Consider the following 20,607-nt stretch of genomic DNA (forward strand, 5'->3'; position numbering starts at 1 on the left):
TATCACGGGTATCAAACCCAGGTTTTTAATTATAAGCTGAACTACTGGGAAGCAACATTAAAAAAGGGGGAAGGCTAAATCACCAGCAATAACTGTTGGGATTGATTACAATGTTTTGATTTTTTTTCTATCTTGTGCGACTCGTGAGTTATTAGAAGTCTTGCAGCCAAGCAATTTAAAGTTATTAGGAGTTTTGTAGCTAAAACAGTCATGGACCCACAAACAATTTAAAGTTATTTGGAGTTTTGTAGCCTTAACAGTCATGGACCCACAAGCAATTTAAAGTTATTAGGAATTTTGTAGCCTAAACAGTCATGGACCCACAAGCAATTTAAAGTTATTAGAAGTTTCGTAGCCAAAACAGTCATGAACTCACAAGCAATTTAAAGTTATTAGCAGTTTTGTAGCTAAAACAGTCATGGACCCACAAGCAATTTGATGCATAAATAGTTAAGAATTGTGTAAAGTTAGAATTACTTCGCTGGCTCGAATTTGTTTCAAGGAAACTTTGAAAAAATAAAGACGGAAATTTGGTTCAAATGAGACAGTGAATAATAAGAAATATATTGAGAATACCAAGAATCTGTTTAGTGGTAATCCACTTTCAGATCTTCATTTTTTTTAGCGTGATAAAAACGTTCCTCTCGCCACATACCATCCCTCCCAAAGGACTTGGGGTGTTGTGTTTTAACATTCTGTGTTCCAGTGGATACAACCTTAATTTTGATAATTATAGGAAAATAAAATAAAAAATCCAACACACTTGTGACGATTCGAAAACCAGTTTCAACAACGAGGAAATTTTACAGTCCATTGACGATGAAATAATAATATTTTCAATTCAAGCAGTTTGGGCAGAATAGTAACGAGTTGATATTTGATAACCTAAACGTGGACAAGATGGTGAGGCCGGTCAATAGGTTCAGACGCAGCCATCGATAATTTAGAACTGCTGACCAGAGTGATGGCAACCATACGGATAGAAGCAGCCAATAAGGACAGACTTGTTGCCCCTTCTCCTCTAGAAGAAATGAAAAGTGCTGAATGTGTTTAGTATTTACTCTTGACTCTTGGACCTTCGATTCGTAGTCTCACGTGTTAATTTCTAGGATTTGGTTTGTTTTGAATTTCGCGCAAAGCTACACGAGGGCTCTTTGCGCTAGGCGTCCCTAATTTAGCAGTGTAAGACAAGAAGGAAGGCAGTTAATCATCACTACCCACCGCCAACTCTTGGGCTACTCGTTTGCCAACGAATAATGGGATTGAGCGTACTGTTATAACGCCCCCACGGCTGAAAGGGCGAGTGCAATTTCTAGGGCACGCTTGATTTGTTAGTTCTACTCCCATGGATACTACTGTTGTCGGTAGGGTAACGTACTGCACAACATGACGAAAATAAAGCAACCCTCAAAAAGTCTACAACGAAAAGTATTCGATTTTATTACGTGTAATGAAATACATTTGAATTACTATTTTATACATTCTTTTCAAATTGAGAAAAATATCTTTAAAAATTAATTTGACTCGTCTCGTATGTTTCAAATAATTCCTGCGTTGACATTTCAGCTTCTAGTATGAAAACGGAAAAAGGAAAAACATTGTTAGAATTGAGACAAAGTTTGCTGTTGCAAAGGCTCAAACAAGCTGGCTGTAATTTCTGAAGTACTTTACATGGAATACAGAGATCGCTGCAAACTTTGACGTCATCACAGGCTAACAGTATAGCCACCTGTAGCTGCTCGATTATTGTTAGCATAAATCGAAAACGACGGAATTGATGGGTGTAGCGGATAAAGTGGTTCGTGACGAGACTGCCTGGCTATTGTGGACAGAAGGCTGGAATTTCCTGTCATGGCAAAAAAGTTTTTTGATAATAGAGGGCGAGAAGCCACTTGGAGCTTCTCAATCTCTGTTTCCTTCAGTCGCTTCTCCTTGGCTCTCCTGTTCTGAAACCAGATTTTTACCTGGGTTTCCGTGAGGTTCATGGAGTTAGAAATCTCGGCCCGTTCAGCAACGGACAAATACTGCTTGGTCTGAAACATTTTTTCCAAGGCAAACAATTGTTTGGTTGTAAAAGGAGTCCTGGGTTTTCGACTGCTTTTGTGACGTTTCAGGTAGCACGTGACCGGTGACGTTGCTGGCGTTGAAACTTGAGCCTTGGAATCTAAACAGGTGAAAAAAAAAATAAATAAAAAGTAGTCCTTATCGGGATATATCTACCAGATGTCTCTGAATAACGAAACAAAGTAATTGACAATTACAAAAAAAACTTAAATTTCTGTCTCAATTTACATTGAATTATAGAACAATATTCTGACGATACATGTAACGTTTTCCCGAAAATAAACCACTTCATTGAACTCATAAATTGTTGTTTGCCAACTTATTATTATATTAGCACAATGTGGTTCCTTACTCAAGAAACGTGAGGATTAAAAAATAATATAAATCGAGAACTGAATTTGTCACCAAAATTACTAAGTAGAAGTGGATTACAAGGATGTAGTGAATTACAAGGATGTAGCTCCTTATGAATAAGCACTGATAAAATCCCATTCACGCTTGACGTTTCTCTATCTGTACGAATATACAAGGCTAAAATCCGGATAATCAAGTAGGGTTTTTCTCATAATAAGAAGTGCAAATGAGAGATACGAGTTGTAAATTGTAAAGCTTCTTTGCATTCAGATGTGACCAGAAATGTAGGGAAAACAGGAGCAGCATGTTTGTGCCTTTGTGAAAGCTCAAATAATATTCTGTGCTGGAGAAATGCTATATAAACAATAAATGTTACTTCAGTTACATTCTTTACGATTCAAATGTGCCAGATGATTACACAATATTAAACTGATAAGTTTGTTTGTTTGTTTGTGTTTTGAATTTTGCGTAAAGCTACTCGAAGGCTATCTGCGCTAGCCGTCCCTAATTTAGCAGTGATGGACTAGAAGGAATGCAGCTAATCATCTCCATCCAGCGCCAACTCTTGGGCTACTCTTTTTACCAACGTATAACGGGATTGACCATAGGGTTATAACGCTCTCAAGACTGAAAAGGCGAGCATGTTCGGTGACTGGGATTCGAATCCGTTACGAGTCACGCCCCCAAACAACCGGGCACACAGTTAAAAAAACAAGAAAGTAATTATTACAGTGTCTATGAATATATACATATATGACATGGATCGCGGATGAAGGAATGTTTTGAGTCCGAAAGAGTTGTTACATACCCTATTCACGAGTTGTTACATACCCTTCTCATAAGCGATAAATGCTTGGTGACATCATAATACAGTCACAACGAACAGTGTTAGAACGTCGTTATGGTAAATTCCTTTTCACTGAGACTTAAAATCGGCTGTGTTTATCGAGTGTCTCACTAATCTGCATATTCAAAGTCGTTTGACTATTACGCACTTAGCCTCTGTATAATTTAATTTTGAAAAGAAATTTATAAACTCAACAAAGTCACATGAGAAGCTTGAAAGTTAACTGTCATGTATGAGGATTGTCTTCTATTTAGTAATAAAGAAAAACACTTATAATAATAGGTATACAACTTCTCAAAACGGTTGAACCAAACGTGTTTCATTTGGCAGTGAACGTATTTGTCAAGTCTCCAAATAATTTTTATCGTTTGAGTTTTTAAGTTTTAATACCAGCACTACATGGAAAACTGGTAATGATACACCACCGTTTAGAATTTCTGACTCACTTATAAAGGATTCGTTTGAATTCTGTGCAAACGTAATTTTAAAAAAAAATAGGCCTAGCTTAAGGTCATGGGTTAAATATAGAAATAAGTGATTCTTTCTCTTTTCTCCTTTTTTAAAATATTAAAATATTGGTGACAAACAAATGACAGAGAAACGGTAATGTGTATAAATTTTGTTAGATTTTGTAAAATGAAAAGTTTCACAACTGGGTATCCGTACAGAGTTAATCAGTGGTATCAAAATTCGGTTTTTAGCGTCGTGTATTCTATTTTTTCTCTAACGTTGGTTTCATTAACATTATCCGTTAAACATTTTAACACATATCGTATATATTTTTATCATTCCCTATTACACATTTTGTATCAGTAAAAGTATCTCATATTTGTAACTTAGTATATGGATTCAGGTACTATTTGTTTTGAATTTAGCGCAAAGCTACACGTGGATTATCTTCGCTAACCCTCATTAATTTAGCAGTGTAAGACTAGAGGGAAAGCAGCCAGTCAACACCACCCACTGCCAACTCTTGGGCTACTCTTTTACCAGTGTATAACGGGATTGACTATAGGGTTATAACGCTCCTAAGACTGAAAAGGCGAGCATTTTCAGTGACGGGGATTCGAATTCGTTGCGAGTCAAGCCCCCAAACCACCAGACCTACAATTAAAGGAAGGGAAAGAATTATTACAATGTCTATAAAAATACTGAACCTTGTGAACCACTGGGGTTAGTGTAGGGTTAATTCATCTTAAATGTAATTTTAAAATAGTCTAAAAAGAGACAAAATAATAACAAAATGTAAAGCCTGGCGTATGCATTGTTTTGAGTGAAAAGTATACTTTACGTTTTAATGGTATTTACCGATTTCAAAGCCAAACTTGTCTTACGACTTCCAAACGAAGATAGGGTTCAAGGATGAACAATGCAACAGACGCACACAAAGGCAGTCGATTTACTTTGTCACGAACAGCCATGAGAGTGAGAAACATTGAGAAACTGTCTAGATTGAGCCTTATACGGAGAAGTAGCAGTGAACAAATAGAACTAGATTCAACTGACATTTTAGATCGTTTCGATGGAGTGAAAAACGTAACAGATTCGTTAAAAAAAAAAGAAAGCTTCCAACTGGCTTTCGAAGTGCGCATGCGCGTCATGAAAAACGAAACGTATTAGCCTAAACTGTCACATAGGATAACCTACCGACACGAGCAGAATATAACAGATTAAAAAACAACAACAGTTTGTTGGCTTTTGAAGTGCGCATGCGCACCATAAAAAGAAACAAACAAACTCAAAACACTTTAAATTCTCAAACTGTCACGTAGGTCGACGAATGTACGCAACAAGGTACTCAGTATTTAGTACAAATAAAAGTATCAATAATTAGTTTAAACAGGATACGCGTCTCCTAGTAATCTTTAGTATCTCCATGTTACTTTGTTCTCTGAATACTAAGCATTGGTAATTATTTAACTGCTCGTAAACAGATGTGATGCTTTCATTGTCTCTTCCCTCCGGTTTGAATAGGTTAATGGATTTATAGCAGACGCAGATGAAAGTCGTCAACCAATTTTCCATTGTGCCTCTGGCGTATTGTCAGTTTCCTAGGAAAGATTTGGGTAAATACACTTTAACAGAGAATACAACAGCAATTCGATACGCGTTATTAAATCAAATAATTAACTATCTCCAATAGTGTATATATGTAGGGGCTAAAGGGGGCTCAGCCCCAGGGCCCATTGATAATTTTATTCTATGTAAAATTATATGGGATATAAGGCCCACAAAGATTATTAGCCCCTGGGCCCACACAACCTTAAACCCGCCACTGACTGCCTCTGAGGCCCGGCATGGCCAAGTGTGTTAAGGCGTTTGACTCGTAATCCAAGGGTCGCGGGTTCGAATTCCGGTCGCACTAAACATGCTCGCTCTTTCAGCCGTGTGACGGTCAATCCCACTATTCGTTGGTAAAAGAGTAGCCCAAGAGTTGGCTGTGCGTGGTGATGACTAGCTGCCTTCCCTCTAGTCTTACACTGCTAAATTAGGGACGGCTAGCGCAGATAGCCCTCGAGTAGCTTTGCGCGAAATACAAAAAACAAAAACAAACAAACTGACTGCCTCTGTATATGTCTCTTATATAAAGTTGAAAATTCAATAGAATTTGTTATATTATATCTAACTACCACTTTTATAGAAAAATTAAAATACATATATATATATTTACTAACAATATTTTACCTATTTGACCAGGCCTGGCTTGTAACTGGTGGTTAGGGTGCTCGATTCGTAATGTATGGGTTGCAGGCTCGAATCCCTCTCACACTAGACATGCTCGCCCTCTCAACTGCAAGGATATTAAAATGGACTTCCAATCCAACTATTCGTTGGTAAAAGAGTTGGCGGTGGATGGTGTTGACTTACTGCCTTCCCTCTATTCTCTTCCCTGCTAAATTAGGGACAGATACTCCTCGCGCAAAATTTAAAACAAACAATTCATCCTTCAAACATGGGAATCGAACTTTGGATTTTAGTGTTGTTATTGTTTTTTTTAATAGTGAAAAAATACGCAACGTATTTTGTCCATCACAAGAAATCAAGCTACAGATTTTAGCAGTAAAAGTCCGTAAACTGACAGCCGAACCAATGGGGGGAGAGGAGGATCGTAATCCTGAAAAACGTCATTAATGTCACAAAACTGAAACCATTCCCTTTATAAATATTATGTAATTTCAGCAAACACTAAGTTTTGCTGGCTTCTAGCTTTTATTAACCGACCTGAAGTAATCCACGTATGGACCGAGAAATGATACGAAAAACACGTTCGGTATTCTTTGTCACCAAACTCAGATTAAGGCACGGGCTTACCGGGCTAAGGCCTCACACTAATTAGGGGGCCTCAAGCTATGACTATAAATGTATTGCGCTTAGAGGTTCTGTCTGTATAAGCTGAAAAACCTAGGGCCAATAAACCCTTAATCAGGCCTTGTTTGTCACCATAACAGCGTGAGATACTTCTACTAAATACACTTCCTTGTGCCAATGTTATACTCGTTAAGACTTTCTATATTTATAATTGCTGTTCTTGTACTCTGTAATAAAGAGTTAAAACTTCATACAACATTTAATACCAGTATTACAACAAACTACCTTATAACGCCACTACGGTTTGTGTTTTACTGGAACGTTCCTGAACAATGTGTAAAGCGAAACGTTGAGATTCCAATAAAAGAAACAATAATAAACGTGTTATTGGTGTTTTAAGGTCGTTTATCACTACCATTGCCTTCCCAGTGGCGCAGCGGTATTTTTGCCGACTCACACCGCTAAAAACTGGGTTTTGATACCAGTGGTGGGCAGAGCACTAATAGTCCATTGTTTAGTTTTGTGCTCATTTCTAAACAAAAATCACTACTATTAAAGTGTCTCTAATATGCAGGTCACAAATTGAAAAACAGAATATGACAACAAATGTATCACTTGGTTTCACTCATCCAAGTCTGTCATTTTGAAAAACACACACAAAAAAATTACTTTTTCACGAGAAGTTAAAGAAGACAACAACAAGTAAACTTACAAAGCCTACTGGAAGACGGCAACTGTGTCTCGCCATAGAAAGACAATCTTCGAAATTCCTCTGCAGTCCAGGCAGTTTCTAACCCCAGGAACCTCGGACGTGGCCGATAAATCACTCCACTGGTCTTGATCGAAGGAGGGAATTTGACGGTGGTGACAGGTTGGGTGTACTCTTCTTTCAAGCTAATCGCATCTTTTATTTGTCTTAATTTCAAACCGTTGTTTCTTGAATCGGAAGAAAGAGATTCGTTGATACATAGCCTTTTGTACGTATCGTTTTTTGACTTTAGAAACCCTGCCGTCGAAAACGACGAACTACGTTCCGAGTTTTTGCGTGGACCAGAAAGAATAGATTCAACTGAAAAACTGGACACCTTTGGAACTGGACGGTCTTTGAATCTTGTAACACTGACACATGACCATGGCAATCTGCTAAATCCCGAGTAATCGATATTTATTGAAAGATTATCGTTTGTTGATAGGTGACGAATGTCATTTCCAGTGGTATTCTCTAAAGCGCCATCTGTTACAGTAGATTTCATTCTCGACACCAGTCTCACACGGTTAAAAAATTTCAAACTAGCAAAATGTTAATTCTTACCAAATAATAAGTGCGTAACTTAGAATAGTAGCACATAAATATGAATATATAACTATATCTATCTATGTATGCGTTCCTCTATAATAACGTGAATTTAAACTTTCTAATACCATTACACAAGTAAGATTTTCGTTACTTCAACTTGCAGGATAAACTCATAACACTTTGAAAGCCTAGTTAGTTCTACTGCTTGTATCTTACGAGCTCTGCTCGTTAAGTCTTTCTAGGGATGCATGAATTTTGCAGACAAAGTCTCATTGGTTAATAAAGTCACGAGAGATGGTTATAATAATATTCGTTGCATGGTGGTGACTGTTGAACACGCCCATCTAATTTCAGACATGCGATACACGTTTCGTGAATACGAGGAACCCAACAATTTGGTGACTGAGTGTTGAATTTTCGGGCTTAGAACATACAAATCTGGGGCTCTATTCTTCGCGACGGACTGAATGCAAACGGCCTATTGTATAGCTATGCACTTAACAAAACAAAAAGAAAAAAACAAACAATATATGCTCGAGATTTATTTTTGAAAAATGTTAAGAAATTTCGTTTTCCCGCCAATTAAACGATTTTTAAGTGAGTCGCCGAAGTCCATCAAACATCAGTTGATAATCAGAATATATACTATCATCAATATTCGTTTATACGAGGCTTATTTTAAAAGAAGGATATATCTTCTAATGCTTCCCAGTAGCACAGCGGTAAACCTGTGGACTTAAAACGCTAGAAATCAAGCTTAGATACCTGTGATGGGCAGAGCACAAATATAGCCCTTTGTGTAGCTATGTCCTTTATTACAAAGCATCAAATGTCCTTAAAATAAAAGTTACGGGCATTCTACGTGGTGTCGGCGACGTGGTGATAAGATTTGTGACTAAAAATATTTAACATCTAATTATTTCATTCTGACCAATCGAGTAATAGCTACCACATACCAAACACTTCAGAAGTCACTGTTAAATTGTTTGTTTTTTGAATTTCGCGCAAAGCTACACGAGGGCTATCTGCGATAGTCGTACCTAATTTAACAGTGTAACACTAGAGGGAAGTCAGATAGTCATCACCACCCACCACCAACTATTGGGCTACTCTTTTACCAACGAATAGTGGGATTGACCGGAACATTATAACGCCCCCAGGCTGAAAGAGCGAGCATGTTTGGTGCGACGATGATTCGAACCAGCGACCCTCAGATTACGATTCGAACGCCTTAACCCACCTGGCCATGCCGGGCCCGTGAGTGTTAAATTCAATTTCCGAAAACAAAGCGTAATCACCTATAAAAATGTAGTTTGTTTATGCAGTTGGCCTAAATTGTCGTTTCTTTAAGATCTAAATTAAAATTGAAATATCTGCTGTGTCCACTGTGAGGAATCGAACCTCGAATTTTAGTGTTGTGAGTCTGTAACCTTATCGCTAAAGCACCCGGAGACTGTAAATTGTTGATTGTTTTTAGAGCAAAACCACATTGAGCTATCTAGTGTGTCCAACGGGGAAATCAAACCCTGAATTTTAGTGTTTTATTTCCGTAGACTTATCACTGACCCACCGGAGGATCTAAAGTTTTCCTCTCTTTTCTTTACTTTTTAAGACTTATTAATAAACTTCGATTATCTGTTTACTTGTAATTCACCTGTACTCAGTTTTGGTATATGATTAAATTCATCATTTTCCTGATGTATTATTCATTCTTCATTGTTCTCAACTTGAAAGCGCGCATTTGTTTCGTTTAATGTTAATGAGCCGTAAATTTGCGTGTTCTGAGTTCGAATATAAAATGATGTTTTTTAATAGACCTCGGTTGAGTTATTTAAAGTGCTTAGAAGATTGCCAAAAGCAGTATTTTGAGAAGGCTGTTACATATTTAAATTGCAATAAAAGTCGGTTTTAGGAACGTCAGGTTGCGACCACAAATTTATGCCAACTAGAAAAATGAAGAGAAAGAACGAACAATTCTGAAAACGTAAATTCTTAAACATTTTGTTGGCTTGGGCAATGATCTTTTTTTAGTTTAGAAATTTTTGCGCAGAGCTACGCAAGGATATTTTCGTGTTATCCTCTCTATGTTTCAAGGAAGGGCACTTACCAACATCACCTACCGACAACACTTGAATTACTCTTTCTAACCGAATAGTAGGATTTGACTTTCACTCTTATAACATACACAAGGTCTTAAAGTGTAAACCTCAGATTTACGGAAGCGGGACGCGAGCCATGAATCGTCAGTTTTAGAATGCTAACACATTAATGTCTATCTCTGATTCTAAAATGATGTAAGGTACCTTTACGGCAAGTGGGGTAGTTTTCAAGTTCAGACACACGCACACGCGCACACACACACACAAAGAATACGTCTATAGCTTGAATATAACTGTGATGGTTATTTGTAACGAGTAATAAGTTTGTTACATTTTCTATTCAAGTTAACATTTATAGTATTAAATGTTTAGCCTACATAAGATTGTACAAGATAAAAATTATTACTTTGGAAAAGAGTAGTACATTATTAGACAATGTTCACATCTCTTTCTTCCACAACGGTGTTTAATGGAATTCTGAGACATATCACTAAAAATTATTTGAAGAAGTCGAGACTTTGGTTACTGGTTAGCGTATCGGATTGTAAATTTGAGGGGGATGTGGTTCACCCCTGCCCTTTCCTATCAAATCGTATTTTGAGACCTGCTTATGCTATAAGAGTGACAGTCAAAATCTCCTTATTCGAATAGAGTAACCAAAAAATTGAGAGGTGATGTTTACTAACTCTAGAACATTAGGGTTAGCTATATGCGGCTAAGCCTTTTGTATCTTTACAAGAACATTTTTTTAAAAAAATATTCCAAGCATCTACAAAATTAATTGCTAACAATAAAAAAGACGAAATATATGAAACGTTACAAGAGTGAAACGTTATAATATTTTTTTTTGCAGACGGCGCTGTTTACAAACTGCTTTCTTTTGAAACATCAAATCAAAATTAGGGTTAGCTATATGCAACTTAGCCTTTCGTATCTTTACCGGAAGATTATTTTAAAAAGTCACAAACACCAACAAAAAATAGTTACTGACAATAAAAATATAAAATATTTGAAACGTTACGAAAGTGAAACGTTATAACCTCTTTTTTTTCTCTTTATCGAATTGTTTTGATAACAATAACGTCGGTGCATTTATAAATACCTCATTTTCTCGCTAAATGACGTTAGTTTTACCTGTCTGTTTGAGCAGTTCTTTATTAACATGCTTCTCAGCTACACATTATTATTCAAATAGTATCACACCGAGATGGCAACAAGACTTCGTATATAAGGGCCGTAATATACAACAGCACGAGGATCTTGGAAATTAACGATGATCCATTTCAATTTCCGTCTGGGTTTCGAGTAGTTAATTAAGCTGCTCATTAGCAAACGTGGATATTTCGGCGTATTTGAAGACAGACTAGGCTGAAATAGCAAAATCACCTTCTATGAGAATATTTATATGACAATACGGCGGCGAAAATAAAATAGATTAAGACGTTTCTATTTTATGATTTCCATAGCTCAAAAATAGCATAAAACAGAAATCACCTTGTAAACTTAAAACAAGAAGCTATGAAGCACTGGATTTTATCTTTCTAGTTTAGCAGGACCGGTATGGTCAGGTGGTTAGGGGGCGCTCGACTCGCAACCTGAGAGTCACGGGTTCGAATCCCAGTCACACCAAAAATACTTGCCCTTTTAGCCGTAAGGGTGTTATTATGTGACGGTTAATCCCATTATTCGTTGGTAAAAGAGTACCCCAAGAGATGGCGGTGGGTGGTGATGACTAGCTGCCTTCCCTCTTGTCTTACACTACTAAAGTAGAAACGGCTAGCGCAGATAGCTCTCGTGTAGCTTTGCGTGAAATTCAGCAAACAAACACTCTATTTTAGCCCATTCCACTGAGCCCCCTGTTGTTAATTTTAAAAAGAAAGAACGAAATTAGAGCTGTATTAACATTAAACAAGACCATTCTCGTGTAGCTTTTACGTAAGCTAATTACACGTGCTGAATAACATTGTAAAGGAACGAAACGAGCCCAATTGTGAAGGGGGGAGAATTGAAATGTAATGGAACTATGGAACAGGCTTTGAGGTTTCTTTAGAATAAGTTTGTTCTCTACGTATATGTAAATACATGGTCGTAATAAAAACATCCAGCAATCAGAAATAAAACCCGTATATAAGTTCAACCTAAACCGCAGCACGCACTGGTGTATTCTTCCGCCGAAACATTGCTATTTCAGTCAGAAGAGCACGTGCACATGTTTTGTCTATATTCTTTTTAAATTCGTTGTAATAAAGAAAGGTTTGTTTCCAATACGCATCATGTCATTTACGTAGGTAAACCAGTTTCTTTGCCTTCAGGATATTTGGCAACAATCCGTTCAGGTTCGATTACTTGACTACGATAAAACAATCGTCTGTTTTTTGTTGTTGTTTTTTTTCGTTAAGGAACCCGGAGATCTTTATCTCAAATAACAATTTTTGGTCTTTAACGTTCGGTAATAATAGAAACGATGAATTACCAGACATGAAGAATGTAACATTGTAAAAAGTAAAGTAGAAATTAATCATGCAACAATGGACGCAAAATCATGTTCAGTAATTTTTTTTTTCAGTACTGTCGCTAGGGATTAACCATCGTATGCAATTTTTCACATAATGTTTGAAGAAATAGACACCAGATACGATGTTAATAAAACTAGAAAAACTTTAATTTCACATGAAGTGGCCCAGCATGGCCAAGTGGTTAAGTCCCTCGACTCGTTATCCGAGGGTCGGGGGTTCGAATCCCCATCATACCAAACATGCTCGCCCTTTCAGCTGTGGAGGCGTTATAATGTGACGGTCAATCCCACTATTTGTTGGAAAAAGAGCAATCCAAAAGTTGGCGGTGGGTGGTGATGACTAGCTCCCTTCCCTCTAGTCTTCCACTGCTAAATTAGGGATGGCTAGCGCAAACAGCCCTTGAGTAGCTTTGCGCTAAATTCAAAACAAACAAATAAACAAATAATTTAAGACCACTAGTGGCACAACAGCACGTCTGCGGACTCACACTGCTAGGAACCGGGTTTCGAAAGCCTATTTTGTAGCTTTGTGCTTAATTCCAAATAATCAATCAATTTTGTTTGCTTTTGGATCAGTCTATCACAAAATTATGAAAGAAGTATAAAAATGAATCAGTCTTATTAGAGCTTTGAAGGGAAGGTGATTCGAGTACTTCTACGATATTCATGAATTGTAATTTAAAAAAAAAACAACTCTTTACTTTGCTATGGAAACCAGTAGGTCCTCTGGATTCACTACACGCTATGATAGAATAAGGCGGTTGCTATGGTTAGTGCTTTTATGGATATTTTGAATGGTCCCCTGCTGGTACAACGGTAAGTCTACGGATTTGCAACGCTAAAATCAGAGGTTCGATTCCCCTCGGTGAACTCAGCAGATAGCCCGATGTGACTTTGTTATAAGAAAAACATACATACATATATACATACATCCCTTCTGTAGAGTCACCCGATGCAGCTTTGCTCTAAAACAAACAAATAAACCAAATATTATAGATAGTCAGTACTGTTAAACTGGGAAAAAAATCATAAACATGAAAAGCGAAATGAAAACCGCATAAAATATATTCACACGATATTTGAAGAAATAAAAAACACTAAATACGATGTTGATTTAAAAAAAAAACTAAAAACTTTTCATCACCTGATGTCGGGCCCAGGCCTGGGACTTCATGTGAGTTGTTTGTTTGTTTTTTTAATATCGCGCCAAGCTACGAGGGCTATCTGCGCTAGCCGTCCGCCATTTAGCAGTGTAAGAATAGAGGGAAGGCAGCTAGTCATCACCACCCACCGCCAACTCTTGGGCTACTCTTTTACCAACGAATAATGGGATTGACCGTCACATTTTGACGTCCCCACAGCTGAAAGGGCGAGCACGTTTGGTATAACGAGAATTCGAACCCTTGACCCTCCGATTACGAGTCGAGCACCCCCTAACCACCTGGCCATGCCGGATAAAGTCACTGTCAAATAAGACTAGCGCAAAGGTTGACGGACACCACTGAATGGCTCTCTTCCCTTTGTTATTTCTGTCCAAAATTATGAACGATTATGAGCAAAGTAGTTTGTATAGCTCTGCGCGAAAATTATATGAAATAAAATCGAAATAAAAAGACAGTTGGAGCCGCTTTGAGACTGAAAAACTACTAGACAAGACAATTATAATTATTACAATTAATGTCGCATTACAGGTAAATATTAGTTGTTCCTCTTTCCATGTTTTTAAGATGGAGTTTTAAGACGCCATCCTAGAGTTACAAGTAGTAAATAAACGTTAAAACATCCATCAGATTAACCTGTTTGCCTTTGATTTTCGCACGTGAGGGCTATCTGCGCTAGTCGTCCGCAACTGAACAGTGATATACTGTAGGTAGGGCAGTTACTGAACACCACCCACCGCCAACTCTTGAGCTACCATTTTTACCAATGAAAATTGAGAATGACTGTCACGTTACAACATGCATACAGCTGAAAGGCCAAGCATATTTGGTTTGGCGGAGATTCGAACCCATGACTCTCAGATTGTGAGTCGAGAGCCCTATAGCCACGAGGTCATGTCATGGCTATGATTATTTAAAATATATAATGGTTTATTACATTATTACATAATGGTTTAAAATATGGTTTATTGCGGATTATAATCACAAAATTCTTCAAATCTCTTGCGTTCGAGCCCAGGGTTACATGATGGGTTAATTGGGGTGTATTCACCAAGGGTATCAAACCACAGCTTTTAGTAGAGGGAGAAGGGGGCATTTCTAAAAACATTGCTCCAACTGAAAAAGTTAAAGTGAATTTCAGTGAGCTATTTACCAGTCGTCAGTGTGACGGTCAATCCCACTAATCATGGGTAAAAGAGTTTAGCAATGAGTGGTAAATTAGGACAGCTAGCGCAGATAGCCTTCGTGTAGCTTGGCGCAAAATTCAAAAACAAAACAAACCAATCACCAAATGGCCTCACAGACCTGGATAGTGTTTGGTAAATTAAAAACAAAACAAACCAATCACCAGATGGCCTCACAGACCTGGATAGTGTTTGGTAAATTAAAAACAAAACAAACCAATCACCAGATGGCCTCACAAACCTGGATAGTGTTTGGTAAATTAAAAACAAAACAAAACATTCTGTATTTACACAGTGGACTTTAATTCCGTTTTCTGTTGGTGTTAGTTTACATAAAGTTAGTTAATATAAAGGAACACCTTTATACCTGTACTAATTAATAACCTAACATCTAACTGCAACGCTCCCTACAATCTCGTGCCCCGTTTATAATCTCTTCCATTAGACATGTGTCCTACAACGGTCATTTGCAAATTCTCTATTTGTTAACCTGAAGATGTTCTCTGTTTTAGTAGTAAAGGTTTCACTACTCGTACCAGTCTTCCTGAGATACATTTTCATTGGTTATACTTCCTATTCTGTGAATATTCTTCTATGTTCTTAAAATGCTCAGAACAATAAGGCCGAAATACGTCCACTCCATTTGCACACCTCACTAGTTCTTTGAGAGCCATACGAAGATATATGATAACCTCGTGTTAACGTATTATGAAGAGACACAGTACTATGTTGAGGCCAAACCAACATGCTGTGGGTCATAAACAGGAGTGATAGTACAGCGATTTTCCACTCCCTGTGTCTCAAACTGTGGTAATACAAACTGTCACGTATTTTTAGTGGATGTTCTCTACTGAACTCTTATCTCACAATATGACAAATATTATGAAATACACGAGATATAAAAATCTCCAAGTTTGTATTTCTTTCTTTATCTTTGCACTGAAAGTACTGAAATTTTACTTGATAGAAAAACATAATTAAATTTCATGAAGTTTTTATAATTCGGTACACTGATAAGTCTTTACAGTTTACATTTAGGAGTCAAATTTAGTTTAGATGTAAGCTACGGGTGCAAAGTTATTTAAAAAAAACCGCTCAGATTTGATCAACATTTTTGCGCATGCCTACGCAAAAAGTTACGTGATATATTGGCCTAAGATGTTTACTATAGCTAAAAGTGAAATTGAGCGTATTTAGTTTTTATAGCTGTGATTAAAGAAACTGACTTATAGCATCAAAACTATAAGGTGAAAGGAAGTGCAGATATATAAGTACTGATTAGGCCAAGCAAACTAGAGTAGCAGTTTCTAGCTCAAGTTTTCATAAGAATCATATGAGTGGGTAGTTACTATTCGTTATTTATTGCTAACCTTTAAGTACAAATTTACTAAATTTTATGAAATTTTCCTAAATAAAGAGTGTTTAGCGTCATGTGATATCAGCTTAAGCAATTAGCGCAAATAATGACATTTGATACGACTGTACCGAAAGCATGCGGCGATGACAAGAAACTGTTAATCTAAATTCCATAACGTTACTATAAAAGAAGTTGTTAAGAATGTTTTAGAAAGGGAAAACTACCATCATATATTTTAAAGAATATGGTTGGTTCTGTAAGCTATAGGTCTGTTCCAAATAATGGAGTTGCGATCCTAAAGCAAATGTTGGTTGCTATCTAGTGTCACTTTTTCACTCGCTGTGTTATTGGGGTGTTTGAATCCCCGACACACCAAACTTGCTCGTCTTTTCAGCCGTGGGGGCGTTATAATGTGACGGTCAATCCCACTATTCGTTGGTAAAAGAGTACCCCAAGAGTTGTTTGCGGTGGGTGGTGATGACTAGCTGCCTTCCCTCTAGTCTTACACTGCTAAATGATTGACGGCTAGCGCAGATAACCCTCGAGTAGCTTTGCGCGAAATTCAAACCAAACCAAACCACTTCTAAGGTGTTCTTAGTTAAATGTACACTGACTAGTCCGAACGTTAAACCAAAACACATATAGCGTATAGCCGCTTATACTTACGTTACTTTTAGGCAATATTATACCTTCCCGGATTGGGATTTAGGTCTTTTAGACCTGAGAATGCCAGGTTCAATCCTCATCTCTTCTTTCTTTGAGCAAAATGCCCAGACCAACCTGATTCGTAAAAAATGCACAGCCATAATGGTTCTCAATCGGTATTTGGTAGATCAGGTGCAGAAAAATTTTCCGGAAGGCCCGACCTCGCCGAGAGTTGCCGAGACGTCACGAAGGCTTCACGTGAAAATAATCACATTTCACAGTCATAAGCGTCTCAAGTTTCATTAGCAGTACTTCACATCTGGGCAGTTTGCCCTACGTTAAGCTCACACAGTAGTCGAATTACAATTATTTTTAGTATTTTGGTTTTCTATTCCGAACTGCGTGAGATATCGAAAACCGTCTAAATAAATTTTAAAAAATAAATTAAATAATTATTGTCACATATGACAGGTGATGGAAAAGTATATTTGAGAGTAATTTTCCTAAATGCAATCCATTTTCATTGGGAGAGATTCAAAGTTGAAGGGGTATCCCCTACTTAGAAGCCCAGACACTATTTTTTACGTCACTGCATATCAGGGACAAAAGTGCTGTAAATTCGACCTTTACCCTCCAGCGTATGCCTTCTTTTCCTTTTTGTGAATTAGATGCGTTAAACTATATAAATAAAGCGATTTGTTTTCTGTAGTATTAATTTTTTCGTTTTATTAACTTTCCTCTCGTACCACTGTCATAACATAGCATCTAAACCCAGTTTTTAGCGTCATTAAGTTCGCAGACGTCCCACTGTACCAATGGGGGCGCAACTTTCAAAGGTTGTCTTTGTTTTGTAGAAGGAACGTGATTTATGGCCGGTGTGAAACTGTTTTATTATTTATTATTACTGAAAACTTGTTTTGTTTTGAAATTTGCCCAAAGCTACACGAGGGCTATCTGCGTTAACCGTCCCTAACTTAGCAGTATAAGACTAGAGGAAAGACAGCTAGTCAACATCATCCACCGGCAATTGTTGGACTGTTTTTTAATTTTTTACCAACGAATAGTTACATTATAACGCCCTCACGGTGAAAAGTCGAGCATGTTTGGTGGAACAGGGATTCAAATCCGGGACCCACAGATTGCGAGTTCAGTGACCTCTAACTACTTACCCATCTAGTGTACAAAAAACAACAAAAACTACTCATCAGAATTCCGTAAACAAAATACCCACCTAAATCTGTCTCCTGATGCGTAGTTTTCACTCCTACAACGCTGAAATTCGAGGTTCTATATCCCGTGCTGGACAGAGTGTAAATCACCAATAGTGTAACTTTGCACTAAAACCAACCCAACAAAATCAACAAGTTAACTTGCTTTGTTTGTTTGTAAACTATAAAGCTACCCCATGAGCTATCTGTGCTCTACCCACACCAAGTACAAAAACCCGACATTTAGCGCAATAAACCCTCAGGTTTGTCGTTGCGCCATTAGATGGACTTGAATTTGTTATTTGACATCTATTGTTGTTTATTTAGTACAAAACCACCCAATGAATTATCAACACTCTGTTCACCGCAGTGAAAACAAGCTCGAATTTTTGAGTTGTAAATCTGTCGACTTATCGTTGACCTCTGGAGGGATAGACAAAAAAACAACAACAACAAGGATTATTCGGAATTTTTCCTCTCTAACAAATCTCCGGACGGTTTAGACTTACACTTTGTAAATCTTTGATAAAACAAATGCTTGCTTTTACAACTAATTAGAGGAGACGGCTCGGATTTTTATATAACGCTTCTGTTTTTATTTATTGCGTAACTGAGAAACTAAAAACCAAACTATATTTATAATTTAAGATAACCGCTAGGATATTGCACAACTAATTTTTCAGACCTATTACGTTCATAAGTCACGTGTCAAGATTTATATCCTTGGTCTAAAGGCATTAGCCTTCATTAGAATTTTTAATTTTTTTGTTTTTACAGTTACAGTGATTAAGCTGGCCGTTGCCTTGAGTCGGGTGTGGCCTAATAGTTAGTGTGTTTGAACTGTAAACCCGAGGGTTTATGGTTCGCGACAAGAACGCACTTCGATATGAGGTCAAAGCATAATACATCGTAATAGATTTTGAAGAGTTAAACTCTAGAAAACGACAGCTAGTCACTATTACCCACCGCCAACTCTTGGACTTGACTTGTCATTATTGTAAAAAAGAACCATAAGAATGAAGCAACAAAAGGCATAGAAAACGAGTGGAAAAACATGAAAGATGTGTATTAAAAACTATAGAAGAAAGGTAGTGAAAACAATGACAAGAAAATGGGTGGTAAAGACGTAAAAATAGTTCTGTAATACGTAAGAGAAGGATTAGTAAAACATAAGGAAGAGAGTATTGTTTGTTTCTTTTGAATTTCGCGCAAAGTTACGCGAGGGCTATCTGCGCTAGCTGTCCCTAACTTAGCAGTGAAATACTAGAGGGAAGGCAGCCAGTCATCACCACCCACCGCCAACTCTTAGGCTCCTCTTTTGTCAATGAATATTGACCCTTACACATTATAATTCGGATGAAAGGGCGAGCATATTTGATGGGACGGCAGATTCGAACCCGCCACCCTCAGATTACGACTCGAGTGCCTTAACCACTTGGCCAGGCCGGGCAGGGGTGGGTTGTTTGGTGACAATATTACTATTTTTACAATATTATGAGATAATTTATAGCACAGAAACGACGGAATACGAGGGAATACTTGGTTTATATTATGTAACTTACATTAAAATTTGCGAATTTTGTCATGGAATTAGAACCCAAAGAACTAACGACTTATTGGGGCCGATTAAGCCAGTGGGTTCCAGCGTATAATTTCCCCGTCTTTTGCGTAACGTGATAACGATGCAAGCGTGCGTTTCTGACTAGGAAAAATGTTTTACTTGCGAAAGTAGTAGTAATAACTTTCAAAACCAACAACAAATCCTTCATAATGCAATTGCGACGCCATCTGCCAACAAGGACGATTAATTTCGTTGAAATTTTACGCCCAGACACCACAGTGAAACTGTCAGACACACACACACACACACAAAAAGGCGAGTTGGGCTTGACCTCTTGTGTACGCTTTTCGTAAAGATAAATTACACATCCGGAATGATGTTTAACTCGTATGCTTTAATTTGTCGCCTGAATAAACACCACGCGCGCGCACGCACATATACACAGAGCAAGAACAACAAAAATAAATATGTGTACATATTTTGATATAATTAAAAACAAAAAAATCCTTCTCAGCAAGCTTCGCTGAACGTATATTGGACACAATTCATCACTGTTATTACAACCACGTGTTTCGTGGTCCATGCCATTAGGCCTACTTTTGCACCTGTGATGTTCCTTATTAGATGTGAAGTTATACCTCATTCTTGCTCTCTCGTTAATAAAATAATGTCACGCTCGTAGTATACAAAGAGACCTTGTTCGAAAGATGAGGCTATTGACCAAACTCGATTATTATATCACACAGTCTTAAGTTTGACATTTGACCCTTTTATGTCCGTCAGTAACAAAGATACAAGATAAGTTATAAACATTCAACAAGTGGAACTTCTTTAATCCTAAACCTCGAGTAAAATAAATCTGTCACTGACGTTCCACGTACTCAACAAATTAGGTTACATTATAGTTGCGAATTCTGAGCTCGCTGTCTATAAAAACGTGGGTTGTTCTTATCGTCAGCAGCTGTGTGGGCTAAACGTTCAATGCCATTTATTTGTTTATTATTCTC

General features: G+C 37.5%; 1 protein-coding gene across 1 annotated transcript; it reads right to left on the reverse strand.

Annotated features, from left to right (window-relative positions):
* Positions 1-1,419: 1,419 nt before the first annotated feature.
* LOC143257387 (uncharacterized) lies at positions 1,420-10,439 on the reverse strand. The gene is made up of 2 exons (XM_076515977.1): positions 7,287-10,439; positions 1,420-2,164 (listed from the first exon to the last, which is right to left on the reverse strand). The coding sequence occupies exons 1-2, from the start codon at positions 7,825-7,827 to the stop codon at positions 1,707-1,709; spliced, it is 999 nt and encodes a 332-aa protein (XP_076372092.1). The 5' UTR covers positions 7,828-10,439; the 3' UTR covers positions 1,420-1,706.
* Positions 10,440-20,607: the final 10,168 nt, after the last annotated feature.

The sequence above is a fragment of the Tachypleus tridentatus genome, chromosome 7 (genome assembly GCF_004210375.1).
Source record: "Tachypleus tridentatus isolate NWPU-2018 chromosome 7, ASM421037v1, whole genome shotgun sequence".
In the NCBI taxonomy this organism is placed as follows: domain Eukaryota; kingdom Metazoa; phylum Arthropoda; class Merostomata; order Xiphosura; family Limulidae; genus Tachypleus; species Tachypleus tridentatus.

What these genes read in the sequence shown, in the direction of transcription:
- LOC143257387 (XM_076515977.1), bottom strand. Translation starts at nt 7,827, where the DNA reads ATGAAATCTACTGTAACAGATGGCGCTTTAGAGAATACCACTGGAAAT. An exon ending in GCCGTCTTCCAGTAGGCTTT is followed by an intron (nt 2,165 to 7,286) that starts GTAAGTTTACTT and finishes TCACCTGTTTAG; the next exon opens with ATTCCAAGGCTCAAGTTTCA.